Here is a 27035-nt window from a genome sequence, read left to right on the forward strand (position 1 = left end):
GGGAAAAGGGATGAGATTTTGAGGAGGAGAGGAGCAGACATAAAAGAGAGAGTGAACACAAGAGGAGGAGGAGAGGGGCATACATAAAAGAGAGAGTAAACAAGAGAGGAAGAGGGGAGGAGCAAACATAAAAGAGAGAGTAAATAGGAGATGAGAAGGAGATAGGGAGAGTCAGAAGAGGAAAATCAAGTGTTTGACAAGGTTGCCTAAATCTCGACCTGATCAGAACATCACCAAAGAAAACATACCATCTCAAATACCTAAAGGGTCGTCTTCAATAGATCTTCCAAAGATTGAAATTTTTGACTATGCATTTGTGTTAGGATGGTAAGTTGAATTGAGTATTAGTATCAACTCATGGCCTTTTGTAGTATCTGCCAAAACTTATAAGTGAACCTAAGTACTAAATTTTAAATTTTTCAAATTTTCAAATCCTAAAGCCTTTTCTAAACACTTAAAATTTAAAAAATTTAAATTTATAAATTTTCAAAATTGTAAATTTTAAAAAAATTAAATTTTCAAATTTTTAAAATTTTTAAAATATTTCCCTCTTTAACTTCCTTCCAAAATTTTCCTATTTTATCCTTATATCAATATTTGATTTTATTTCATTATTATGAGCATTGTGTCATTTCCTATTTTTTTTAAAAAAAATTAAAATTTATCTTTTCAAAATTTTAAATTTTCAAAATTTTAAATTTTCAAAATTTTAAATTTTCAAAATTTTCAAATTTTCCAATTTTCAAATTTCAAAATTTTTAAGTTTTCAAAATTTTTAAATTTAAAACTAAACTGAAGGCTTTATAAACCTATCAAACCTCTTTTTCATTTTCTATTTTCATTTGATATACCACAATTTTTTGGAGTTTGAATAAGCGAGGGAATAGTTTTCCATTTGATATAAGAAACAATTTAGTATTTGATTTAGGGATTAGTTTTCCATTACATACAATGAAAACTTTTCTATTTGATTTACTTATCAGTTTCCATTTGATTTCGTCATTTCTGACCATTTTAGTTAGTTCAATCAAAGAATTTACGATTGTATTGGCACATGCTCTTTTTTTTGTTGATGTTTGTGTTGTTCCTTTTCTCTCTCTTTTTATTTCTATCTTCTCTTGAGTGAAAATTTGTGTTGTCCTTTTTGGTTTTGATTGGCTGTGAATGTTTGGGGTTTTCTGCAATGGCTTTGGATCACGGATTGGGAAAATCTCTAGAAGCTTTGGTGTTTGCGGTATGTTATGGGAACATCTCTCCAAGGTTGCCTTTTTTTCAAGGAACAAAAGAAGTTGACAATTTATTGGCTTTGCTTTTGTTTCAGTTTTGTTTCAAAGTATGCAATATACCAATGTAAGTTATTGGGAAAAAAAATTGTTGAAGACCTTCTTGAGCATCATAAGAGGTTTGTGTACCTGTGTGGATGTCAGGGTCATTATCAGTGATAATTACCTGGGGTAGACCGAATCGACAAACAATATTTTTCCAGACGAAACTCTGAACATTTCGGGCGGTTATGGCTGTCAAGGGCTCAACCTCAATCCACTTAGTGAAGTAATCGATGCCGACCAATAGAAATTTGCATTGTCCCTTGCCAGGTGCAAAGGGTCCAATTATGTCCATTCCCCACTTTACGAACGGCCATGGAGACAAGATGTAGTGCAAGTTTTCTGGTTTTTTATGTGATAGGGTGTCGTATTCCTAGCATTTCAAACATTTTTGGACAAACTTTGTACAATCCCCTTGTACGGTCGGCCAATAATAACTGGCCCCGCAACACTTTAACAACCATAGTTCAAGCTCCAGAATGAGTTCCGCATATCCCCTCGTGTAGCTCGGTCATCACGTAAGTGACTTGTTCGGGATTAAGACACTTTAAGAGTGGACGAGAGTATCCCCTCCTATAGAGGTTTTGATCGATGAGTATGAATCGTGCGACATGTTGTTTCATCGTTTTTTCTAAGTGCGGGTCACATACTCCTTCTGTTAAGTATCGCTTGATGGGGGTCATCCAATTAGGCTGAGTATCAGCCGTCATACATTCATCGGCGCCAACACTGGGTTTGGTCAAAGTCACATGTATGATCGACTGATGAACCCATTTTTGTGAGAGAGCGTCCGCTCGAGTGTTATTTTCCCTCTGGACGTGTTGGAACGATACCTCCTTAAATTTGGTTAAAACATTTTTCACGAAATGGAAGTATTGTTGAAGTAAAGTTTCCCTTACCTCGTACTCCTCTGTAAGTTGTCTGATGACCAGATGGGCATCACTCTTACAAATCAAATTAGTTACCTCTAACTCGATCGCCAAGTGAAGACCGACGATTATAGTGTCGTACTCAGCCTGGTTGTTTGAGGTTTTGAACTCAAATTTCATGGCCTGGTCAATAACAACCTCACCCGGTCCTTCTAACACTACTCCTGCTCCGCACGAACGACTATTCAAAGAACCGTCTACATACAATGTCCATCTGGGTTTCCCTTCCTCGGTCGGGTAGGGAATGAGTTCCGCCACGAAATCAGCAAGGGCTTGAGACTTAATGGCTTCTCTAGGTTGATATTCAATGTGAAACTCTGATAATTCAATCGCCTAACCTATCATTCGTCCGGCTAAGTCGGGTTTTACCTCGGGCATATTTGTAGTAGTTCAAGCAAAAAGGTCAACATTTTTTATTAACGTCTTACCGATCGCCTCTCAATCGTCCCCATGTGCGTTTTGCGGTCCTTATCGCAAAGGAATATAGGTTGAAGGTCTTCTCCGGCCTCCATGCGAGGGTCGTCCAATCAAGGATCTAGGTCGACGTGAGCCACCAAATGTTTTATAGAACCACTTCTCCCGGGACGCCTTTCTGGTGACCGACCTCTTCTGCCTGGGGATCAGTCGTTCATAGTTGTGTATAACCGTCTGGTTGGTTCAACCTTTAGACTAGCTACATAGCATTCTCTCGCAGTTTTCTGGTCGACATGTACTGTAGCAATGTCTCCATTGACGAAGAGAAATTTCATGGCCAAATGAGGAGTGGAAACAATAGCCTTCAATCTGTTTATGGAGGGACGACCGAGCAGAATATTGTAAGAGGTGTTGGCATTAACCAGCAAGTACTGGATGTTGACAGTCTTGCTGAGATAATCATCACCAAAGGTGATGAATAAGTCGATATATTCTCTTGTATCTACTCTTTCCCCCGAAAATTTGACTATCTGCTCATTATAAGGTTGTATCTCTGCCTCCGAAATTTGCATTTTCTTAAAGGTTTCCCAATATAGGATGTCGACCAAGCTCCCTTTGTCCACTAGGACTTTAGCGATTTCAAATTTATTTATTTCCACCGTAATGACCATGGGGTTGTCCTGAGCAGGGTCGATTGCGGTGAAGTCGTTGTCCGTGAACGTGATTAGTGGTATGTGCGGTCGTCGATGTGTGGAGGTGGAATAGATGGACTGAATTGCCCTTAGATGTTTCTTCCTTACCGAATTAGAGCATCCTCCACCTGCAAAACCGCCTGCGATGTAACTAACCTCTTGAGGAGGTACGCCGAGCGACACCGGTCCGGCAATGGTGTTGATAACCTCGCAAACTCTTTGCTTGGTTCGGCTTCTGCGTTCAGGGCTTTCGCTTCGAGGTCGGGTCCGTCTAACTGGACTCTCACTTTGTTTCTTTCGGCTTGAACGTCGATGGTCATCGCGGTTTCGGTGGTCCCTTCGTCCAAAGTGCTCTTTATCCCTAGAATAATTGATGTCACGTTGGGGTGACCGTGGTGCAGACATGGTTGTTTTGACAAATTTGCAGAGGTGGCCAGCTTGGACGAGCTCCTCTATTTTGTTACTTAAGGCTTGGCAGCTATCGGTCGTATGACCGTAGTTACAGTGATATTGACACCGTTTAACTATATCGGCGTTGGGTGGCATATGTGTTTGCTTAAGTGCAGGAATGAGTTCAGTTTGCAAGGTTTCATCTAGAATCTTTCCTCTGTGTACTGTCAAAGGAGTGTAATTATGGAAACGAGGACCTCTGTTAGAACGATACCGGTCTCAGTCGATCGTCATCATGGGAGGACGAGTACCCTTGTTTCTCTTTGCATTTTCAACCTGTGTCTTCCTATGATAGTCAACATGTTCTTCTATTTGCATGAACTTAGTCGCTCTTGTTCTCAATTCATCCATGTTATATGGTGGTCGTTTGATAAGACTTTTTGTGAACCGTCCCTGCAGTATGGCTGAGACCAAGTGGTGCATTGCTATGTCTGGGTTTAAATTTCTAATTCCCATGCACACCTTGTTGAATTTGTCCATAAAAGCTCTTAATGATTCTCCTTTTTCCTGCTTAACATTAAGGAGAGACATGGAGGACATACGATGGGGTCTACTTGTAGCATATTGAGTGGTGAATTTCAATTCCAAAACATCGAAGCTGGTTACAGAGTTTGGCAGAAGGTCGGTGAACCATCCAAGGGGTCCCTCTCTTAATGAAGTGGGAAAAATCTTGCACCACATCGTTTGATCCACAGTGTATAGGGTCATTTGTGTTATGAAAATGTTTAAGTGTTCATCCGGATCGGTGGAACCATCATAAAGATTCATAGTTAGACCCCTTCACTTATTGGGAAGATTGCTCAAGAGTGTCCCTCCCGTTCGGTGCACGAGAGTGTCCCTCCCGTTCGAATTGCTCAAGCCGTTCGAGTAACCTTTTATTCTGCTCCTTTAGCTAAGCCATTTCCTCTGCTTGTCGTTGTCGCTCTTCTTCCTGCTTACGTCGATCCTCCTCATGACGCAATTGATCTGTAACTCCTTTCTGAAGTAATTCTTGCATCTGAGCTTGGAGGGTTTGGAGCATCATCATCTGCTCTTCTGTCGTGTTATCGTTGTTGGTGTTGTTCATTGTCGATACCATCATCGCTTGTTGAAATCCATATGTCTGGGAAACTGAGATTACTCGGGCCCCACGGTGGGCGCCAATTGTACCTGTGTGGATGTTAGGGCCTGAGTAATGTTGATCCACGTTGATACACAATTTGTTGTCGTGCTGATAATCTTCCGGTTCTCCAAAGCTCTTCCTTTCTCGCGCGCGTTCCGCCGGTCGGCGGGGGTACCTGTGATTGCACTCCGATGCTCAAGTCAGTGTTAGTTATTAGTCTATTCTCTTATGATATCAAAAACATATTTTTCCCCCTTTCAGAAGTCCCTTTTATAGGTTGACTTGGGCCTCTTCCTACGTGGGTTGGATAGTTGGTTGCCACGACATGTGTCATGGTTAGTGGTCTCCATGTCATGTATGATGGTTTCCTAATATTACGGGAACGTGTTTCGACGTGCCTTTGACCTATTTTGAGTAATAACTACTTTTGTCACGTATTTATTGTTGGTATTGTTTATTCATACCTTCGGTCGTTCGAAATCCGACCGGTACAGTTTGTTTTAGTTTTGTAAGCCAATTTTTTGTGTTTTTAGTTTTCTCACCAAAAATTCAACTACATTTCGAATTTTCATAACATAAACACTAAATGTGTTATTTTAAGACCAAAAATATAGATTCAACAAAATAAATAAAAAATTTATATATTTTAAAATATAATATTAATTTTACATTGAATACATAATAACAATAAAATACTAGATTCATGATAATAATAAAATATAGATATACATTAATTAATAAGGAAATTTTCTTTTTAAGTACTTTTATAAATTCTTATTATTTTACTATTTAAATTTTGTAATTGTTTTTCTAAACTTAATTAACTGCCTATAATAATTAAAATTTATATTTTAATAAAAATTCAATAATATTTCTTATTTTAAAAATTATTAAAAGAATTAAATTTTTATTTTTATCATATATAAAAATAGACACATGTTCCAATAGTTGAATAAGAAAAAGTTTGTTTTTTTTTAGTAATAGATTTGTTAAAAAAAATACAATATGTTATAATTAAAAATCACAGTGAATAATTGTTTTAAATATATGAATTATATTTCAATGAATAAATAATTTTTAAACAGTGACAATAGCAGTGTTAAAATTTGGAAACCTAAACTTGACAAAACTAAAGACTCATCTTCCCCAAATTCAACACAATGCTACTTCGGTTCAACAGAACAACCTCCGCCACCACTCTTCTTCTGCACCCCTCCGTCACATTACTTTACTATTCGCACCCCTTCTCCACCTCTCAACCACCGCCACCCATTTCCGACTCCGCCAACCGCACCCGCCTCTTGAACTCCATCCGCGCCGTCGAAACCACCGCCACCGCCGCCGCTGCCGTCGACTTCTTCCGCAGAATGCTAACCCTAAGCCCCTTTCCCTGCGTCCAAGACTTCAACCTCTTGTTCGGCCTCGTCGCGAAATCGCACCACCATGCCACGGCGATTTCCCTCATCAAAACCTTCCAATCGCTAAGCGAAAGTGCTGACGTGTGCACACTCAACATTTTCATCAATTGCCTCTGCCACCTTCGCCAAACGACGTTGGGGTTCGCCGTTTTGGGCGTCATGACCAAAACCGGCGTGGAACCCACGCTGGTGACGCTTAACACCATCCTTAACGGTCTTTGTATTGAAGGGGATATGGATAGTGCCCTTTGGTTGGTGGAAAAAATGGAAACTTTAGGGTATCAGTGCAATTCTCGAACTTATGGGGAGTTGGTTAATGGTCTGTGTAAAATTGGGGATACTTCTGGTGCTGTGGAGTGTTTGAGGAAGATGGTTGAGAGAAATTTGGAGCCTAATGTTGTGGTTTATAATGCGATTTTGGATGGGCTTTGTAAGAGAAGGTTGGTGAATGAGGCTTTTGAGTTGTTCCGTGAGATGGGTGTTACTGTTGAGCCTAATGTTGTGAGTTATAATTGTTTGATTCAGGGTTTGTGTGATGGGTTTGGTGGGTGGAGGGAAGGGGTGGTTTTGTTCCATGAGATGGTGGTGGAGAAGGGGATTGCACCGGACGTGCAAACGTTTTCTATTTTGGTGGATGGTTTTTGCAAAGAAGGGTTGGTCTTATGGGCAGAGAATGTGTTGGGTTTTATGGTTAGGACTGGTGTGGAGCCAAATGTTGTTACGTATAACTCGTTGATTGGCGGGCATTGCCTGAGGAATTGGATGGAGGAGGCGATGAGAGTGTTTGGATTGATTGTTAGCGAGGGGGAGAGGTGCTTGCCGAGTGTTGTGACGTATAATTTGTTGATTCATGGGTGGTGTAGGGTTAAGGAGGTTGATAAGGCTATGTCTCTGATGGGTGAAATGATTCGGAAAGGGTTGGATCTTGATGTGGTCACTTGGACCGTTCTTATTTGTGGGTTCTGTGAAGTGAGAAAGCCATTGGCTGCAATGGAGTTGTTTTCTGATATGAAAAGGCATGGCCAGGTTCCCAGTCTCCACACCTGTGCTGTTGTGTTGGATAGTTTGTTCAAATGCTGGCTTGATTCTGAGGCTGTTTCGTTGTTCACAGTGATGGAAAAGAGTGGTCTGGATCTTGATATTGTGATTTACAATATCATGCTTGATGGAATGTGCAAAGCAGGAAAAGTTGATGATGCAAGGAAACTTCTTTCTTGTGTCCTAGAAAAAGGGTTGACAACTGATGCATATACTTATAACATAATGATTAAGGGTCTGTGCAAAGAAGGACTGCTGGATGATGCTGAAGAGTTGCTTAGGAAAATGGAAGAGAGTGGGTGCACGCCTAATAAACACTCTTACAATGTCTTTTTGCAGGGACTGTTGCGAAAATATGATATTTCTAGGTGTAGAAAATATCTCCAAATAATGAAAGGAAAAGGGTTTAGAGTAGATGCTGTCACAACTGAATTTATTACACGGTTCTTATCTGCTAATAAAGGAGATAATGCATTTCAAGAGATGTTGTTAAGCTGAAATTTGTTTGCATTTAGTGTCTATTCATTATCTGAGTTGGTTTGAGAAACTTCATAATGTTAGACAATCAACCAGGCCTGTTAATGGTGGGATCCAACCTTTCTATCATCTTGGTTTAACTTCCTAAAGAATTTCTCATAAGAAATTGAAACTTGTGTTATTATGAAGAGTCACACTTTTTTTTTCAAAGACATTGATGTCCACATAGAGAGATTCAGATAGTCCATAGACTCCAAGGTATAGTTCAAAACATCATTGTATTTAGAACTTTGGACAAGATATGCTTGGTCATTTGTCCTAAATGATTGTAGGTAGAAGTTTGGGTAAAAATATGTTCTTGTTAGTCAAATTTAGGTTGTGAATTCTCCAGTCACTTCCAAATATGAATGTGTTTAGATTTCATATGTTACTGGTTTGGACTAAACTGTCCCTCAAATGTACATAATAGTTCAGTTGGTTGACAACATTTATGTTTTCATCCATGAAAACAATTACTGTTTTATTGTTTATATAGTGTTGGATTGTTGATTCCAAAGTGAAGTAATATAAAAATAAATATCTAGGTATTTTTAATATATTAAAAATCATGTCATTTATACCTACTTAAATTAAGTAGGAAATAGTTATAATGATAGGTTAGACATCCTATAATCTACAATAAAAATTGGACACTTATGTTTGATAACTTAAACAGTTTATTACAAATCCATTTTGTAATGTTTCCCAACCATAACCTAACTTTTTTTCACTTTGGTGAAAAACAATATATTATATAAACTTTCTCAAATGTTTCCCTTTTTCCATGTATATCAAATCAGATAATTAATAGTTGCTTGGTTTGTTTCTTGCAAATACCTTATCATAATCATAAGTCAAATCAATTATGAATTAATGAGGAACTAATATTAATTTTTAATTTCTCAGTGTATAATTTAAAAAATGCATGAATTACTTTAAAGTAGCATGCTTTTTCACAACTATAATTCAACTCAGTTTCTCTTAATCTTAACAATCTCTTAATAGAAATAAAAAGTTAATCATTAACACCTATTCATTATAAGTATGCAAGCTTTTTTATTTTGAATTGACACTAATAACATGTCATGGGATTATTTTGTGTTTAAAATGGGTTATTTCTTCCAGCACCCCATAATAGTTTCTTGTGGCACACCATTCTTAAAATGCCAAAACTATCTTTATTCTATTGATATTTTTCATTTTGAAATAAGTGATTTAGAAATATTCTGAAGTATGGAATCTCGCATAATGAATTTATTTAAAAAAAATATTTTGAATTATGGAATTCAAAATGGATATCTAAATTACATAATCTATATTATTTTCAGATTTGAAAATACATTTAGGATGTTATAATCTGAATATATATATATTTTTTTTAAAATATTTCAGATTATTTTTTATGGACAATTATTTTTTCAAAACTATAGAGGTTTAGAAACAACCCTTAAATGGTTTATTTGTGTTTTAGTGAATTTCATGTAATAATAATATAATTAATGTGCTTCTAGTGCCTTTTTGCATTTGGATGATTTTCGTACTACATGTGCTTCTAGGATTTTTAATGAAATTTTAATCTTTATATATAGAGAGACTTAACTAACCTTAATTTAGTTAACAAAATCTTATATCAATGATGTCTAACAAATAATATACTATTATTAATAAAAATAGTAAAATACATAAGTATTATATATTTTGTTTAATAATATTTTAAAACATTAAAAACAAAATTAAGTATATATTATATATATATATATATACACACTAAAAAAGTTAGGCTAGTAATCATACATCAAAACTAAAAAAAATGGCAAATATTCACCGTAATAAAGGTGAGAATTTTTTATATTATAGATGCAACTAAATTAGACATTACATTCTTAAAAAATGTGAATTATTTTATGTAACAAACAAGCTATGATATTCTTTATATTATACGCCAAAAGCTTAATATTATATTTTTCTCAAAATTTTATTTTAAATTTAAACTTATTTATAATTTAATGACTAATTTTATGGATAAATTATACTTTTTAACTCCTCCAAAACATTATTTCTTAATTTAATTAATTATTCTTTGAATTAAAATTTGAATATTATTGTCAAATTCAGAAAAGACTTAATTTATTTTTTTAATAATATTATTGTAATGTATTTGATTTGATGTTTGAAATCTCATATCAAATAAATAGAAATAGAGACCGAACTCAAATAATATATTTTATAATTTCCTCTTGCTAAAAAACTATTTCTTTGACTTATTCTTGTATGATAAAATATATAAAAGTGAAGATATGCATTTATTTCTTAAGATACATGATTTTGCTACTTTAAGTTTCTAAAACTTTAGTACCAAAATTTTATTTTAGTTTTTTCTAATTCAATATTTTAAAAATATTAATTGATAATTGTATATATTTTAGATCAGTTAGTACTTGTTTAACATGTATCTAGGTAAATAAATTGACTATTCATACATTTTTTTCCTTCTTGCATCCAATAAATTTGCTTCTTGCCTAATAAATTTGAAATTTCATAATTATCTTTCATTCTCGAATTGAAAATCTATAATCGAAAAATACATTCTGAAAAAATAATTTAAAATAAATTTTAGAAATCCATAATAAAAATACATTATAGTAAAGAAATTTTGAAATATTTTATTTCTTCTGGAAATGGAATTCCATAGTAGAATTAAAAATTTAAAATCTCATTATGGAAAATAAAAATCCGAAATAGAAATAATACGTTTCTGGAAAACAAACTCGAGAAACATATTTCCAATAAAAAATTTCAAATAACAAAAATTCATAAACATATTTTAAAAAGACTATTATGGAAAATTGTTATGGAAAGTTTAATTTAACAAAGTGTTTTAAAAATTGAAATCCAAAATGTATTTTAAAATGTATTTGGACATGCATCTTCTACTCCTATCAACAATTAACATTATTCTCAATAAATAAAGGGGTCTCTAATAAATAATAACTAAGGTATTCATTAAAAAGATAACAAATATTTAGTTCCTAAAGCAATATTGCTATCATCAATATTCCCAAAACAATAATCACAGAAAAACTTTGATGTCATTTTTCTTAATTAGAAGACAAAATTATATAAACTTTAATTATGTCTTCTACATTTGAGCACTATAAATTACCTAATAAAATGGTTATTATTGCACCAGAATAAAATATTCTCACCAATTGTACAGAGAAAGCAACTGAACAAACAAAAATTAACACCATACTAAAACATGACCCTCAAAAGATGACACAAGTAATTTCCTCTCTACCTAAAACATTTGTACCTCAAAGAAAACAATTAAAATATGGAAACAATATTATACATGGTTGAAAACAACCTATTCTATTTTAGTACTCTTCTAACACTTTTGCCCCATGTTTCTCACATCAACATTTACTCACATATTATAGTTCTTTATGTAGTATGCAGAAGCTATAGCACCATTTACTTTTCCTTCACAATATGGTGTAAAACATGGAAAATCATTGGACAGTATTATTCACTTTACCAGAACCATTGAAGAACTCATTCAACCTTGTTGATTCAGCAAGCTCATACCTTTGATGACATGCTTGTTTGAAAAGTAGATGTAAATGGATTCAGGAACACACTAGGCCTACCATATTCACTTTTTATACCAGTAACAGCATCAACAATTCCAAGCTTTTGCTGTGCTGGAAGAACCTGTGATTCATTGGGAAATTCATCTTCAAACACCACCCACACCATGCTTATTTTAGTCTCTAGTGTCCATGAAAAAAGAGTTGGGGTTGGTGACAGGTTTACATCAAATTTCTCTTCATTCCTTTTGTTTTCTTCTGCTGCTACTTCCAACTCTATCTCTTTTGATTTTGTTAAGAGGCCTGAAATTGGAGGTGGACTTGAGATGCTAGATAGAGAGACGTGTGATGTTGCAAGTTCATTTTGTTGACTACCAAGTTGTTCCAATGCCACTATATGACTCATACTGATTATTTGAACAGAAGGGTAATCCAAATTCTTGTTTTCAAACACATATTTGCAACTTTCATACAGATCATGAAGCTTTTGGCTCTGGAGAGAAGCTGTCTTGAGTATTTCATAGGCTAGGCCTCTGGCTGATGCTGTTAGATCAAAAAACATGTTCACAAGAGCTGCAATGCCTTCAGAAAATGTCATATAAACTTGGAAGCTTTCTCTCAAGGTGTTGCTCATAGCAGCTTGAGCCAGGCTATGATCTGAGCACAAAATATGATGTGGTGAGCATTCCAACACCTTGTCAATAAGCACTTGGCATTTAGGCAATGTTCTGAATGCCATATCAAAGGATTTCTCATCATAGCGCCTAAACTCTAACCCCTTGGACATGACAGGCTCAAGTTTCCCTGCTTGGTTTATGAGCCAACTCATCCTCTCTTCAAGATAAGCTGCATATGTATGTAGGAAACCAACTGAAGGGTGATCAGAACTCTTTGTGAAACACCTTGTACTAATTTGTAGGTGACCTGAGACATGTGCCTTGCATAACTCTTGTTCAAAGGACCTGTTTCCCCCTCTAAGAAGGCGATGAATCAAGACAAGGGTCTTGAGGGCTACAACATGATCCTTAGTTTTTCCTAGGCGATGTGAAATCCTTTCAGCCAGAAAAGGAATGGACCCTGGAGAGTTTGACACAAGAAAGAGGATTTCATGCATGTATTTGTCACCAATGGCGCCATTATCATGACCAGTGGCACGCAGGACTGCAATCTCTATGTTGGAAAAGCCATCATGTTGGTAGTGATACATCATGGCCTTGCCAATAGAGGCATGATCTTTCACTGAGCCGAGAGCTAGCCGAAGCTTACCTTGTATATCCACACCCATTATTCTTCTTCTTTTTAAGAAAAGGAGAAGATGTTCTATAATGTTGGTAGAAGATTAATGGCACAATTTGATGTGTAGAGGTAAGCAGTTGCAGGAACACACGCATATAAAGGTGGGTGGGGAGAAGAGTGAGAAAAAGTCTGGCCTTAAAAAATTGGAAGCAGTACAAATTGCAGAATCAAATCTTTCATATTTTAGACACAGAATTGTAATATGGACAAGAACATTCATCATATAAAATAGTTTTTACTTTTTAGATTTTTGTGTGTGATAGGTTAGCAGTCTACAAACCCAACAAGCCAACAACACTGCAATATCGTATATATTAGAAGGGCAATAATCCACATGCAAAGTCAACGAGTATAACCAAAAAGAAGAGCTTTCTTTCTTTGCTTCTCTTGAAGTGACAGAAATGCAAGCAAGATTAATGACAATGCCAAATTTAGCTCCCTAATTCTTCTATTCCCTTATCCATGATCATATTATATATTGGTCTGAATCAAAGAGATTAATGTAAAATGGTAGCCTGGTTAAAATTATGCTGCATTTATTTGATACTTTCTAGTCAAATGCATGCTCATAATTCATAGTTTGTTTGGATTAGCATATACATTCTCAATTTTTCATGTTAAATCAAATGAAAATGTAAAAAATACATAAAAGAGTTCTTTATTTGACTTAGATTAAATACTTCTATATGTGAAACCAAACACACACTTAATGTTCATGACCTAAGTGTTTCCTTGTGACCTATAGGAGGTCATAGGTTGTAGGAATAAGGCTATTAGCACCTACCCTCTTGAGATTGTTACATTTGTTGCCCTTTTCTTATTATTCATCTTTGAGGTTGTGCACATGACTGCTTTATAGGAGATGCTAAGCTATGCCATACATGCAAAAGTCATGATACGTGATTTGCCCTTATTCCTAGTTGTATCTTTAACCTTTCAAAAGACATTTATCTTCCCTTTGCTATAGCCTTTTTTTCTCTCTAACAAAAATTATTTTTCCTTAAAAGCTGGCAGCAATTATTTATAGATAAGCATGAAGCAAATAATTAGCCACAGGAAAAAGCTTAGATGAGAGTTAATCAAAGGAAAGATTGTGATCAAGGCTTTTCATTTGTAAAAGATCCAATTGATTGTTCCCTTGCTTGATGCTATCAATATCATAATAACCAACATGGAATAATAAAGTTTGGCTTAGAAGGGTTTCAAGTTTTGGAGTGCATATAGACTTTAATGTCATTTTAGAAGAGTCAACGAGGGAAAAAGTGGAGGATGGTGGAAGGTGAAAAAGAACCTTATTCTTTTGAGAATATGATTCTGCCGCATCTAACTCTCTTGCCATTCGCAACATCCAAAAAAATTTTGACTTTGAGAAATCTTTCTTCTCCTCCACAGGTTCTCCATATAATTATGCAACTTTCATTTTGCTTTTGGAAGGGAAGTTGAAGCCCCACCCACTGGCATACAGATCCAAAGGAGAAAAGTGTTGTTGCAATATTCTATTCTACCAATAATAATCCTATATGTTTGTGCCTCAACTCAAGGTACTGTAGCTTGGTCAGATCAGAATTTCAGCTACAAGTAAAAAATCAAACACAACAAGCCAAAACAAAACAACACATCCAGGTCAAAAGATATGAATTGATGAGTTTCTGTTGATGATTGATTAGAGAAGCAGACTCATGGTCACACACAGGACCTTGAGAATGCTATTTGCAAACAAAATACTGCCAAAGCAAAGGTACTATAATAGTTTTCTTTACACCAGACATAAAAGATAACACAGTCAAATTACATGGACCAAACCAGGGTTGTAAAACCTGACCTTGGTGGAGATTGATTGGTCAGTTCTCTACTTCACTACTTCACTACTTCAACAGATGAACTGATGATTTGACAGAAAAAAGTCATATTATGAAAAAGAAAAGTGCAAAAACCAACAATGTTTTATGTTTTAATCAAACTTAAACTAACTTGTTTTCTTGATTCATTGAATTTAGGATTGTTTCATACAAACAAAATATCAGATACATAAAGAAAAGAAAAGGGAACATTTGATGGTGGAGAAAAACAAGGGAGAAAAATTAAAAAGAAAAATGAAGGGTATGTAAAATAAGTGAAAAATTAGGTACATGTATCATTTTTCTAAAACATTTATCTGAATGTAATCAAAATATATTTTCAATAAATCCATTTTTCAATTGGAATACAAAACTTTACCTGAAAAACAGAATTCATTTTCATTTAAACCAACTTGTTATTAACATATTTTTTTATAGTCCTTTATAAATCTATTGAATAAATTTGTTCAATCTTAAGTGGGCTACTAATGTTCATACACACTTCTATTTTATTCAGTGACCCTCTTTTTTTGGCTATGCAACAAGTAATCGTCCAATCATCTACAATGTATATGCTGTAGACGGCTAGGAATATCCATGTTATGGAGGATTCCTCGTGTCAATTTCCAACTTGATGGTGTTAAAACAGCATTAGGATTATTGTGTTGTGTGGCATCAATTTCAGTGTTGACAAATTTCTAATGGAATGAGCCAACAGTGCTCACAAACTATATATTATAAACAAATAAATGTTATCCTTCACACAGTGACACAGACCCTGACCCTATTCAGTGTAGCTGGTACGAGAATGGTAAATTGTTCATTCATTCATATATTCTCATTGACAAAGCAAAGTCAAGAAACAGCAAGATAAACCAGAATCTCCACAACAGAGAAATGAAGAAAAAATGATTTCAACCAACTAGGACTTACTGTTATTTGGTGTTAATCCAAAAACAAGTGGTCAGTTATCAGCCACTTCTTGTGGACTTTGTTGACAACATGATGGGAATTTGACCCTCAGAAAGGTAAAAAGTATAAACTGAAAAGGTAAAAACATTGAAAGCATTTGTTTGATTTCAGGTTTGGAGTTTTGAATTCAGGTCTTCAATCTGAAAAATGAAAGCTATTTAACTTTTGATAGTAAATTTGTGTTTCACTTTAGCATAAGCCAAACAAAACATGCAAAAGAATCATGGTTTGCTTGAGATGCATATCTACATCTAAAACCACAGGGAACCAGATTTTAGCTTCATAGTAATATCAAATCTTTCTCATACTTTCATTAATATATCTCTCAAACAGCTGTGCCTGGTAAAAGATTAAATATGATTTTTTTTATAAACTACAATAAGAAGAAATTATGCTAAAATATACTAGTGACCTATAAGACATAGAGAATTAATAAAACACTCAATGACCTATAAGAAAAAGTTAAAAAAATATATAAAATGGATAAGATTTATTTACATCATGTCAAATTACTTTTTACATACTTCATCTCATGAAAACAAAATCAATAAACTTTTTAGAAAGTTAAGATGGACAAATTAATTTTATCTTTTGAAAAAAAAAATTGTCTTCTTCATTCATTTTATTCTATCTTAGAGAAAAAGTGTATCGAAATTAAACCAAGGTGGGGTTTACAAGTCTTCCTTTGAAAAGCAACACCATTGTAAAATTGGAAGAGATAAATCCAAAGGAATATGATTACATGTACGTTTCTTATCCAATAAATTGTTATATATTAATTTTGTCAGTGGATGCCATCGAGTGTTCGAAGAAATATTGTTAGAATCATGACTTACAGGAACAATTTGATATTGGTTTCTGTAGAAACAAATAAAGAACAATCAAGGAATATATATATATATATATATATATATATATATATATATAATGGTACAAGTACCTAGATCTTGTGTTTCACCTTGTCTACTTAATTTGATGATTGGTACAAAGGAAAATAAGAGAAAATATATTATACATTAACAATTTAAAACAGATTCACATTGTATTTAATCACAAATCATCATTGATTTTTTCCAATGACCATCTTCTGTTAAAGGGTCCAATGATTATCATAAAAATCATCCAAATGATAATTTTTCTACTAATTGACAGTGTAAAAGTGTTTTAACATTTCCACCGAAAGAGTGTAGCCATTAAACTGAAAATAAAATACAGTGTGAGAAAATCAAGAAATTATTTATATTGTTTCAAAAGGTCTGATCTTCAGAGAAATGCATCTTCTATCACAGGTTGTCATCTCAATGTTCCCTTCAGAAGAACACCTTAAAGCACCAGCTTTTTCAACGTGCTCATTGAGTTTTGGAGAATGAATTTCTACAAGCTGAAAATTCAACCACCTGACACCTTTCTTCTCACCAGCTTCAGTATTTTTCATTGTCAAACTCAGCTTTTTAATGGAAAAAATGCCTCGTGAAGGTTCAAAGAGTTGTCTTCTGCAAATAAAAGAACCCCTTATCTCAATCTGAGAAGTCTGAACAGAGAAATACACCATACAACATAATGTCATAAATAACTCCAACAAAAATAGGAAATTACATGTTCTTCATAATGAAATCACTAAATATAGGACTAAAATCTATCCTTTCTTTTCTTTTCCACTAGTTTAAGGGCTCTAAAGTCTGCAACTGGATTCAAGTTTTTATGATTTAACTGAGGGAAAAACACCACTATCCTAACAGAATGTTTGGTTGGCTGATTTGGAAGGGAATCAAATGGAAAAGACTATGATTTTCTTCACAAGTCTTATTGGAAGAGAATTGAAAAGTTGCCAATAAATTCTTTGTCATCCTATTTTCCATGAAATAGAGATGATTTATGGACCTTCCATCTATCTTTCAATATTTTAAAATATAATAAATAACTGTGTTGTGAAAAACATTTTTCATATAATTTTTTTTTCACTCATTCAAACAAGCCAAGAGAACTTCCCTCTGTACTTTTTCTTCTTTTCTATCTGTCCAAATAGCACATCTTTTTCATCGTATTCCTTTTTTTTCTCTATTCTACTCCTAATTTAAGCAAAACATTAAATTTAAGAGATATAGCAACTGTAGTAAAATTTCATCATAAACTCCTATCAAAGTACCCTTATTTCAAGTGTTAAGTTAAGTAGTATCATTTTATAGAAAATTAGTAGAAACATAATTTCCATTATCTGACCAATTTCCAAGGATATTGAAGGTTTTCTCTTTCATTCTATCACTATAGCAGGAGATGGAATAAATTGTACCTTCATAAGGAATGAAAACTTGAGAGCCTCTTCTACTTGAGAGGCTTCATACCCTGTTCACGCTCAAAAAAGTAGATTCCCAGTAGTTAGATAAAATAAATATAGAATTTTCTTATGAAGCTGACAACAAAATATAACAATACTATACAAAAAGGAAAAGATGGAGTCGTATCTTATTTTTGGTACTTAACAGAAGAACTATTATCTAATTTGAATGTAGTTCAGTATAGAATAGCCAATAAGGAAGCATATCACTGTTGGATACCCAACCAAAGATTATGCCTTGCATTTACAAAACATTTCCCAGCATTCAAAAGGGTACAAGGCAATGAAATAACTAAAATATATAAAATATGACGATATAATCTCCATTAAAAATTGAGCCTTCACTATAGTAATTAGAAAGACTAATCGATAGCAATAATAATTCAGACAGGTACCCTTTTGAGCCAATGAATGGAAGAGAAACATCACAAGGTTTTTATATTTAAATCATAGTTGGAGTGAGGTTTCTTGCTGGAGCACACAACGACAACAATGTTGTGATGTTCCATTTCCTGAAATGATCTTTGCCTCCAAGCAAATGTAAGAGTATTTTAGTCTTTCCAAGAATAAGAATATTCAGCATTTGGCACATACAAATAAAACAAAAAACCAAAACTTCATTATTCGTTGCTACAAGTTATCACTTGTTATGCATCCACTCACATTTGATGCTTGAACTTGAAGCGTGAAAGATACTCATCTTCAAACAGTTTCTACCTACCTTATTTTCATGCAAGTATCTCCCAGCCAGTGAAATTTTTTTCAAGGATTTTAAAAATTAGAATCGCTGGCTATATCAAGATAAAAACTAATTTCTCCAGCTGTAAAAATCAATCAATCACCCAATAATATCCTTCAATACAAACTCTTTTTTGACGAATTTAATATAAAGTTTGTATGAAAAAAGCCCCTAGCAAAAACGAACACGGGTCTATACAGCACATAATTGTATCCGCTTCTCACAGAAAAAACCATAGTCCCCTAGTTTTGTGAAAACATTTAACCCCAAACAGATTGTCCGAAGACAACCTTATATAACCAGTTGAAGATCCAAAGTTCAATGACGGCCAAAGTAGTATATACAAGTGAGGAGCGAGCAATTCTCATTTTCCAAGCAAATTGTTTTGTAAGATTAAGTTAGACTTAAACTTAATTGGAAAATGATATCAAAATTTATCATAGTGATTATTGTTGGACCTACTAAGCTACTTGCTATCCAATCATTATTGGATCATCCATAGATGTCTAGTCTGTGGTATGACTTGGAGGTACTAGAGATCTCATATCGACAAATGATATGACCACAGCAAAATATAAAAACAAGGGAAAGTTCTCCCTTTGCAAGCTGGTTTTAAATTTCAAATCTTAAGATAACAAATTGAGATACATGTATCATTTATAACATAATTTCTGTCTAGACTGTAACTATCCATGTCAATCATATCCCTCTAACTCTCTCATTTCCTAATAAATAGAAAGAAAATTATAACATATAATATTTATATATTTTGTTATTAGAAAAACAGTTTATTGTGCATATTTTTAGTTTGAACATATAACATCATAAAAACAGGTCCTTGATAGACACTGTTTCAAAATGTAGAGATAATTGAATATCTTTCTCCAGGGGAACCCAAATTAAAGAAGAGCAAGAATGTATTGCTATAAAAGCCTCCATGAGTTCAAGAGTCTTGTCTTTCCCACCCAAAAACTCATTGATTAACTAGCTCACTTTACATGCCCTGGTCTCTCTATTGATAGCATTTGCAATCTAACTGATAAACTGCTTTTAACAGTTTTACACTTTTACTCTTTTCAATCCTATATTACACTTTTACTCTTTTACTAACATGGTCTACTCTCAAGTACAAAGGCCTAATTAATAGCTAACAGGGGCTCGCCCACTTGATTCCTCGGGCCCCTCCTTATGTTTCCTAATTGGGAATCGGGTGCTAACAATCCCATCAGAAGTGCATTTCATTTTATGTAACTACTTATTTAATGAAGTGTTACGTGATTAGTTAAAATACTGCTATTATTCAAGAGAATCTCCCAGAAGATATACCTTTGACGCCCGCAGATCATTTACTTCCTTTCTAAGTGAATCATCAGATAGGATTAACCGAGACAGTGCCCCAGTGGATAACCTGCAATAGAATTAATAAACACCAAAACAATTAAAGAAAAGTTTAAACAAATTAATAGGTAAGCCAGTAACTAAAATAAACATCTCACATTAGCCTAGAATAAAGGGGCTAATATTTCAGTTAAACGAGAAGAGTGAAACTACTGTGTATTTTCTTTGTCAACTTGTATAGCAATTATCAAATCTTTGAACATACATTAATTAGCAAGTAATAACAATTATTCACATGCACGTCAATTTGTTCACCCAAAAGTAACCCTCTAAATTAAAAATTATAAATCTTGAATGTCATGATCACATTAACCAATGAAGTTCATGTGCTTGAAAACAAAAACTCATACTTAATGCATATATCAAATACCCAAGATATTTTGCAGCATCCGAGACAGAACCCTCAACTGCAAAAACGAGATCCAAAAGAGCTTGCATTCCCTGTTAGAAGGACCATAAGTAGACATAGTTCAGCTGCAAGTAGATTTCAAATTTTAACTAGCAGAGCGATTATACTAGTAAATAAAGAAGAAATAAACAAAAAGCAAGAAACAAAGAGACAAATGCCTCTAACAACGTACCAATGCAAATCTTGGGTTATTAGGTCCAATTTGTGGACCACAATCTGACCCTCTAATTGATGATTTGGGAGGAAGTATCTGAAGAAGTTCTCGAGGCGGTGAATAAGGATCAAGATCCACTGTTTTCCTGACTAGCTCAAGAAAATAACATGCTATCTATCAGAAAAGGCATTGCTTGATGCTTTCTATAAGCAAAAAGATTGTTTATCTCATTGTAAAATATATACTGAATATGAAAAGGGGGAGAAATAAAACTCTTGCCATGGCACTTGAAAGTCAATGTTTGGAACCACAGACCAAAGTGGACAAGTCAATCAGTCATACTGTGAACCAGTAAATATTCAGTCTGATTATACTTAAATAAGTTACCTAGTTCAAATGATTCATGTTCAAAAAGCACCAATTTTAACTAGTTGATCCAATCAAATTGTGACCCTGAGCCAGATTGTTCTCTGATCCAATTTATTGGTATCCAATTCAATACATGAACAAGAGGGATCTTAGAGCCATTCCCTTCTTTCAGTAGCTAATTATCAGTAAAACCATATTTATTGCATAAACTCTCATTCTAGTCCTTAAAATTGTATGTTCCACTCTTCAGTCCCTAACTTCACTAAAACTTCAAGTAATTTGCATCCACAGAAAGAACTATAATTTCCAAAGTTGGAGACAAAGGTGAGCTTTTGGTGAAGGACAATAGTACTTAATTGCAATTCCTTGCATGTTTTTTTTATACTATTATCCAATACAATGTCTAATACATCTTTCTAACCCTTTATTATTGGTTAAAATTTATTAGAAACAGCAAAATCACCAGTGAATCTTAATAAATAAGAAGGGAGACCAACAAAATTATATGGATTCCAATCAATTTTAGCCAAAAATAAAGAGCGTATTACAAACATTTCTCTTTTTTCAATTAAAATTGGAAGCTCACCTCAGTGACAACAACGCCAAAAGCTAGTCCTTTGGTAAAACTAAAACAAACAAGCCAAAGAGAGGGTTTCCTCACACTTAACTAGTGCACTCAATTTGGGCAAAGCAGTCTTATGCAAAAAATTGTCAATCAGCTTATTCATTGTGTGCAAATTGCAATGTGACACAAGAAACAATGAATGAATCAAACAATCAAACTTGGAACAGCAAGCAAACAAATAAACCAGTAGAAGTGTAAAATTCTATTAGAGTAAGCTACTTTTAGTGAAATTGTGTGATCAGTTACTTGTCAGTGCACAGTACAATTTAACATGTATCAGAGCACCATGTACATTTTCTGAATCTTTTACCAGTTCAACATGTTACCTCCTGCGTATACTCTTTATTTAACTGACTCCTATTATCTATATATCCTTCACATCCTCTGTTTACCAACACAAATAGTGAAAGAGATACCTTTGAGAGCTATAAGAGAGCGAAGGCGACTCAGCGCAGAAGCGCGGTTCTTGTGCTGGGAGCGGTCTTCTGAAGCCTGAACAATCAACAAATTAAGCAACAACAACAACCCCATGACGAGAAATGAAGCAAGATGAGATTTTGAGAGTGGAAAGGGGAGAAACCTGAGCAATGATTCCTGTGGGAAGGTGTTTGAGGCGCACGGCGGACTCACGCTTGTTACGGTGCTGACCACCTGGTCCTGAGGACTTGAAGGTGCCCATCTCGCACTGCCGCATCAAATCCTCGTCCGTGAGGTAAAGGTAACATTTTTCTGAACCCTCAGTTGTGGTGGTGGTGCTGAAATTAGAGCACCATAAGTGGGTGTGAGTGTTGTTGGTTGTTCTTGCAGTTGGGTGAGTGTTGAGAAAGGAAAAGGGTTGTTGTTGTGAGCGGCGAAATGGATGGTATGAAACTGAAAACGGCGTTTTGTGGAATGTGAGAGTGAGAACCAAAGTTGGTCTGAAGAGGATTTTGTGTGCCATTGTTAGACTCTTGACATGGTTCCAAAGGCTGCAACTTTAACAATGGTTTGGTCCGAGGAATGTTCTAATTGAAATCAGAAAAAGAAAGCATAGAATTAATCTAGTAGAATACAAAAAGATAATTTTGTTCATTAAAATATATACAAATAAAAAACATCATTTAGTTAAATATTTAGAATGACAGTGTTAAACATTGTGAAAATAATTAAAATTTATCAATATTTAAGTTTACCATTTTCTTCAATTATTAATTATAATTGAGTTTTTTTTATTTATTTATTGCATTTGTGTAAAGCTGTGATTCTTCAATTCAGCCACGTCCAAACTCGAACGACTACCTCCTCTCCGCCGCTACCACCACACCTCCGGCAGCCCCAGCAGGTTCTATCTTTCCCTCTCTCTCAAATCATGAAACCCATTATCCCTTGATGTGTATAAATGATTAAATATCTAGCATGCTTATTGCTAACACACTGTTGTGATAAAGTTTCTCTTTTTATTTCCTTTTTGAAGACATTGAAAAACCTTGATTTGCCACTGTGATGGAGGAAAAAGAGAATTTGGGTCAGTACAAAGTTGGGTCTTTGCCTACTCTGTTTTACGTTCCTGACTTTATCACAGACAGTGACCAAAGCCTTCTTCTCAACAACGTAGTACTCACTCTCATTCTGCTTCTCATTGTTCTATTTAATGTTCCTTAAAAATTCATTTTTTTTAATAGGGTTTCTGCTTGTTGTTAGATATATGAAGCCCCTGCATCAAAGTGGAAGATGTTGAAGAATAGAAGGCTACAGAATTGGGGTATGATTCATCACTTTTTTGTTTTTCTTTGTGCTTGTTTTTGAAGAATATACAGATATAGAGGTAAATGGTTATCTAGAATGTGAACAATAAGCTTATATTCCAAAGTTTGGAAGGTTGGAGTTGAGAGAGAAGTGAATCATGGAAAGAAAAGTGTATTGGGGAACTGAACTTGCCTTATAAGTATTACAATACCCAGCAGATTCTTTTTTGCTGTATTTGGGGAGTTGATGGTATGATTTATGATGGAATTCTATGCCATTTTTTTATCTACTCAGTTATTGTCATGTATTATGAATAATTGTGATACATGTACTGTACCATCTATTTGTGTTTGGTACCGGTACTTATTAGGTATGCATACATGGTTATGTATCTGATAACAGATAACAACAAGTTCTTAAATATTTTTGCTCACCTGACTTAGAATATTATGAAAATGGTATTTAACTTTTTTTTATTTTAATACTTTGATGTTTATCTTTTTATATTTCTGTATGATATATCCTCTGTACTTTAGTTTTAGAATTTTTGTTGTACGGGTATTCATATTCTTACCTATACTAGAACTGGTCCTGTGTTCATTCAAGGCAATCTTTAAGGTTGGGGTTGAATCAGGGTTTTAAATAGTTATTGTCTAACTTTGAATATACCCTAAGACACATTGAATGTCAATGACCAGAAAGAGTCATGTCAGTGTTCAACATGCCTCTGAAAGAGGACACCGCAAACCAAACACACTCTACATACTTTGAGCATGCACTTGTCACAAATATTTATATTTTCCTCCTCATACAATGAATTGAATTACAAAGGTTTAGCAAATTTGAAGTTAAATTTTACTTACCACTTGTCTGGTGATTGCTGACTGCAGGTGGTGTTGTCCACGAAAAGGGCCTTCTACCTCAAGTTTGTAAGTGATGAAATCTGCAATTCTTTTATAATCTACATATACCATCTGCACAAATACCTGCAATGTTTTCTGTTGGATGTGAGAAACCTCTATGCTCTAGGTGTGAGAAACCTGCATTTTAATAGTTTCTAACAGTGACAACTGAGTTGTACTGTTATGCCAGGCTTTTAGTTTCTTTTGCTTTACCTTCTTTATGTAGCTGCTGCAAGATGAAAAAAATTTGCACACCAGAAATAGCAAGGTGGTTCGGGTATATTTTGTTGATTCACTTCCTGTTCGGACTCAAAGTTGTTAGATGATTCTGTCATCATCTTAGTTCATATGGACTGAATTTTTTTGTGTATACTTTTGGGGCTGTTTCTGGAACTTCTCTCCTTTGTTGGCAAAATGCTTTGACTTTTAAATATGAATTGAAGACTGTTAAAACATTGTTATCATTGATCTTCAGTTTTGTTTGTTTGGTTTTTCAATATGCTGCTAACTTATCAATAGTCTATGTCTCATACAGTGCCTCCATGGTTAACAAATCTCACACAAAAAATATATGACGAATCCGCGCTATTCCCATCACCAATGAACCATGTTCTTATCAATGAATACCAGCCTAATCAAGGCATAATGGTTTGTCCTGGACCTCAACCCTGCTTGTGGCCATTTATCTGTTCTTCCTTTTAGATTTTGTGTTTTTTGTTTTGAAATTTTTATGTGTATGTTTTGAAACACAAGTAACCTCTACAGTGCATTTGTGTGTGTTTTACTATTTCCTAATGATTTTTTTTTCTTCTAAAGCCACATCAAGATGGACCTGCCTATTTTCCAGTGGTAGCCATTCTATCACTTGGGTCTCCTGTTGTCATGGACTTCACTCCCCATGCAAGATTCAAACAAGATTCCCAAGATGATATTGACAAAGATTCTGATCTTGAGATTGGGAAAGATAAGTGGCTTGATGATCACCACCCTTTCACTGTTTTATTGATGCCTCGCAGTTTACTGATATTCAAGGACAAAGCATACTCAGGTCCTGCTATAATAAACCCTTGTGTAATGCTATATTTAGAGCAAATTTATGAACCTTAACCTCTTCTTGTTCTTGGTTAAATTTAGTCACATTTTTGTGCCTGATCACAGATTACTTACATGGTATACAAGATTGCATGCTGCATTGCTACAATGGGGTAGGCTACAGATTACTACATCTGTTTCTGTTCAAAATAATTCATTGTAAATCTGTGTTTCTCATGCTTCAAAATCTTTCCTTTTTAGGCTGTAAATGAAACTCAAGCACTGAAACACAAGGAATCAGATGGAGACTTCTTTAACTCAGAGGATGCATTGGATACAATAGGAAAGGAAGAGTATAAGAATATATCAAGAACAGCCAATAGAGTTTCATTGACATGTCGATTGGTTCCCAAGGTTCACAAAAAATTGTTTAGGTTTTGAAATTATACATTTCATTCCATTCCACTTTTCTGTTTTGTTTTCTCTCCTTCTTGGATCTTACATTAACATATTCTAGCTATGCTTAGCTATCTGATGATATGTGGAATGAAATGAATTTAGATGGAATAAGATAAAAGTGTTATGATTCTATCCTTTGTAGATTTTTGTTTGATGGAAGGTATCTTATGTATCACAGACACTGACACGGACACGAAGATACATATAATCTCTAAAATGTAGGATACGGGGACACATATCTATATATTATATAATTATGAATTATATAAATTGACAATAAAGATTTATGTGCACAATTATGTTCCAAATTATTTTTTTGGAACAGAAAGATGTTTTTCATAACTGGTTTACAAAGATTTGTTTTTTTATTTTTATAATCATAATAAAAATTTATACAATAAGTTTGAGTTTTTAGAAAATTAATGTACTTTTTCTTTTTAAAATTGTATTAGAATCGTACTAAAATTGTAAGAAATCTAACAAATACTTTTTGAATTAGATACTTCACGGATACGTGTCCTACAAGTGTCATACGAGTGTCGGTGTCCGATACGAGTATCCAACATCGATATGTCATTTAAGAGGAGTATCCGAGTTTTATAGAAGGTATCATAATTGGATAATTCCATAATCAATATAATATCATTTTATTATAAAAAATAATAAGTGATTTATATAAATGTAACCTTTTCTTTTTTAGTCTCAAATGGAAAAATGAATATTATTGCTTAATTTATAGCATATTAAATATTAAACCTAGAATTTGTTGACCTAATCTAATTTTAAAATTAAATTTAGGAAGTCTGAAAATAAATCAAAATGATAATTATTTGTAACACAAATGGCATTAAACTCTTCTTGAAAGATAAACTTGATTCGAATAAATGATTCAGGATTCTCATAAACTCCTTTTAAATTATTTTAATGAGTTTTTCATGATAAAATCTGTGCCATAAGCTTTTATCATATGAAAATAAATTAACAAATGTTTAACTAAAGTGCATGACCACTTTATTTGTCATTCTATTGATTTAACGTATTTAGAACCAAATAATCACTTGTTTTATTACCTTTTTAAGATAATTTATAAAAAGATAATTACGATAAAAACCTTGACCACACTACAAAAATAACTACTCTCTCTCTCTCTCTCTCTATATATATATATATATATTATTTTGTTTTTTAAGATTTTAATTATTATGAAGTCTAGTAACTCATGTGGCACCTTTGTGACAATAATTTTTCAACTGAAAAGGGATCCCAAAATGTTTTGAGTGACATTGAAATTCCAACTTCAAACTTGGT

The 27035-nt window shown here is 33.9% G+C and overlaps 5 protein-coding genes across 11 annotated transcripts; 2 read left to right on the forward strand and 3 right to left on the reverse strand.

The window, feature by feature from the left end:
* Positions 1 to 2874: 2874 nt before the first annotated feature.
* Positions 2875 to 4578, reverse strand: LOC137838876 (uncharacterized). Its single transcript, XM_068648089.1, has 2 exons — positions 4062 to 4578; positions 2875 to 3974 (listed from the first exon to the last, which is right to left on the reverse strand). The coding sequence occupies exons 1-2, from the start codon at positions 4576 to 4578 to the stop codon at positions 2875 to 2877; spliced, it is 1617 nt and encodes a 538-aa protein (XP_068504190.1).
* Positions 4579 to 6004: 1426 nt separating this feature from the next.
* Positions 6005 to 8375, forward strand: LOC137837763 (putative pentatricopeptide repeat-containing protein At1g12700, mitochondrial). The gene has a single exon (XM_068646872.1). The coding sequence runs from the start codon at positions 6073 to 6075 to the stop codon at positions 7864 to 7866; it is 1794 nt and encodes a 597-aa protein (XP_068502973.1). The 5' UTR covers positions 6005 to 6072; the 3' UTR covers positions 7867 to 8375.
* A 2670-nt stretch (positions 8376 to 11045) lies between these two features.
* On the reverse strand, positions 11046 to 14654 carry LOC137837764 (putative clathrin assembly protein At1g33340). The gene has a single exon (XM_068646873.1). It carries the CDS (start codon positions 12757 to 12759, stop codon positions 11467 to 11469), a length of 1293 nt encoding a protein of 430 aa, XP_068502974.1. The 5' UTR covers positions 12760 to 14654; the 3' UTR covers positions 11046 to 11466.
* A 1921-nt stretch (positions 14655 to 16575) lies between these two features.
* On the reverse strand, positions 16576 to 22669 carry LOC137837766 (uncharacterized). 5 transcript variants are annotated; one of them, XR_011085516.1, is made up of 7 exons: positions 22190 to 22633; positions 22026 to 22101; positions 20634 to 20760; positions 20423 to 20493; positions 19981 to 20062; positions 17871 to 17923; positions 16576 to 17073 (listed from the first exon to the last, which is right to left on the reverse strand). XR_011085516.1 is itself a non-coding variant. In XM_068646877.1 (7 exons), the coding sequence occupies exons 1-6, from the start codon at positions 22547 to 22549 to the stop codon at positions 17903 to 17905; spliced, it is 741 nt and encodes a 246-aa protein (XP_068502978.1). In that variant the 5' UTR covers positions 22550 to 22669; the 3' UTR covers positions 16576 to 17073; positions 17871 to 17902. The 5 variants fall into 5 exon arrangements, 2 of the variants coding, with proteins under 2 accessions (XP_068502978.1, XP_068502979.1); XR_011085514.1 differs by having other exon boundaries at positions 20403 to 20493; positions 20634 to 20764; XM_068646877.1 differs by having other exon boundaries at positions 20634 to 20764; positions 22190 to 22669.
* A 44-nt stretch (positions 22670 to 22713) lies between these two features.
* On the forward strand, positions 22714 to 25857 carry LOC137837765 (alkylated DNA repair protein ALKBH6 homolog). Of its 3 annotated transcripts, none has more exons than XM_068646875.1 (8): positions 22714 to 22930; positions 23063 to 23113; positions 23290 to 23350; positions 24225 to 24263; positions 24772 to 24884; positions 25053 to 25284; positions 25395 to 25441; positions 25530 to 25857. In XM_068646875.1, exons 3-8 carry the CDS (start codon positions 23320 to 23322, stop codon positions 25707 to 25709), a joined length of 642 nt encoding a protein of 213 aa, XP_068502976.1. In that variant the 5' UTR covers positions 22714 to 22930; positions 23063 to 23113; positions 23290 to 23319; the 3' UTR covers positions 25710 to 25857. The 3 variants fall into 3 exon arrangements, with proteins under 3 accessions (XP_068502976.1, XP_068502975.1, XP_068502977.1); XM_068646874.1 differs by having other exon boundaries at positions 22799 to 22930; positions 23063 to 23199; XM_068646876.1 differs by having other exon boundaries at positions 22854 to 22930; positions 23271 to 23350.
* The last annotated feature ends 1178 nt before the right edge of the window (positions 25858 to 27035 follow it).

The sequence above is a fragment of the Phaseolus vulgaris genome, chromosome 4 (assembly GCF_000499845.2).
Source record: "Phaseolus vulgaris cultivar G19833 chromosome 4, P. vulgaris v2.0, whole genome shotgun sequence".
Taxonomy (NCBI): Eukaryota; Viridiplantae; Streptophyta; class Magnoliopsida; order Fabales; family Fabaceae; genus Phaseolus; species Phaseolus vulgaris.

Excerpts from the sequence above, each read along its gene's own strand:
- LOC137837765 (XM_068646874.1), top strand. The coding sequence starts at position 23,092 with ATGGAGGAAAAAGAGAATTTGGGTCAGTACAAAGTTGGGTCTTTGCCT. Across the intron at positions 23,351-24,224 it reads TAGAAGGCTACAGAATTGGG|GTGGTGTTGTCCACGAAAAG; the intron begins GTATGATTCATC and ends TGCTGACTGCAG. Across the intron at positions 24,885-25,052 it reads AGCCTAATCAAGGCATAATG|CCACATCAAGATGGACCTGC; the intron begins GTTTGTCCTGGA and ends TTTCTTCTAAAG.
- LOC137837764 (XM_068646873.1), bottom strand. The coding sequence starts at position 12,759 with ATGGGTGTGGATATACAAGGTAAGCTTCGGCTAGCTCTCGGCTCAGTG.
- LOC137837763 (XM_068646872.1), top strand. The coding sequence starts at position 6,073 with ATGCTACTTCGGTTCAACAGAACAACCTCCGCCACCACTCTTCTTCTG.
- LOC137837766 (XM_068646877.1), bottom strand. The coding sequence starts at position 22,549 with ATGGCACACAAAATCCTCTTCAGACCAACTTTGGTTCTCACTCTCACA. Across the intron at positions 20,063-20,422 it reads GATGCTGCAAAATATCTTGG|GTTATCCACTGGGGCACTGT; the intron begins GTATTTGATATA and ends ATTCTATTGCAG. Across the intron at positions 17,924-19,980 it reads ATGATCTGCGGGCGTCAAAG|GGTATGAAGCCTCTCAAGTA; the intron begins GTATATCTTCTG and ends GAGCGTGAACAG.
- LOC137838876 (XM_068648089.1), bottom strand. The coding sequence starts at position 4,578 with ATGAATCTTTATGATGGTTCCACCGATCCGGATGAACACTTAAACATT. Across the intron at positions 3,975-4,061 it reads AAATGCAAAGAGAAACAAGG|TACACAGAGGAAAGATTCTA; the intron begins GTACTCGTCCTC and ends CTCCTTTGACAG.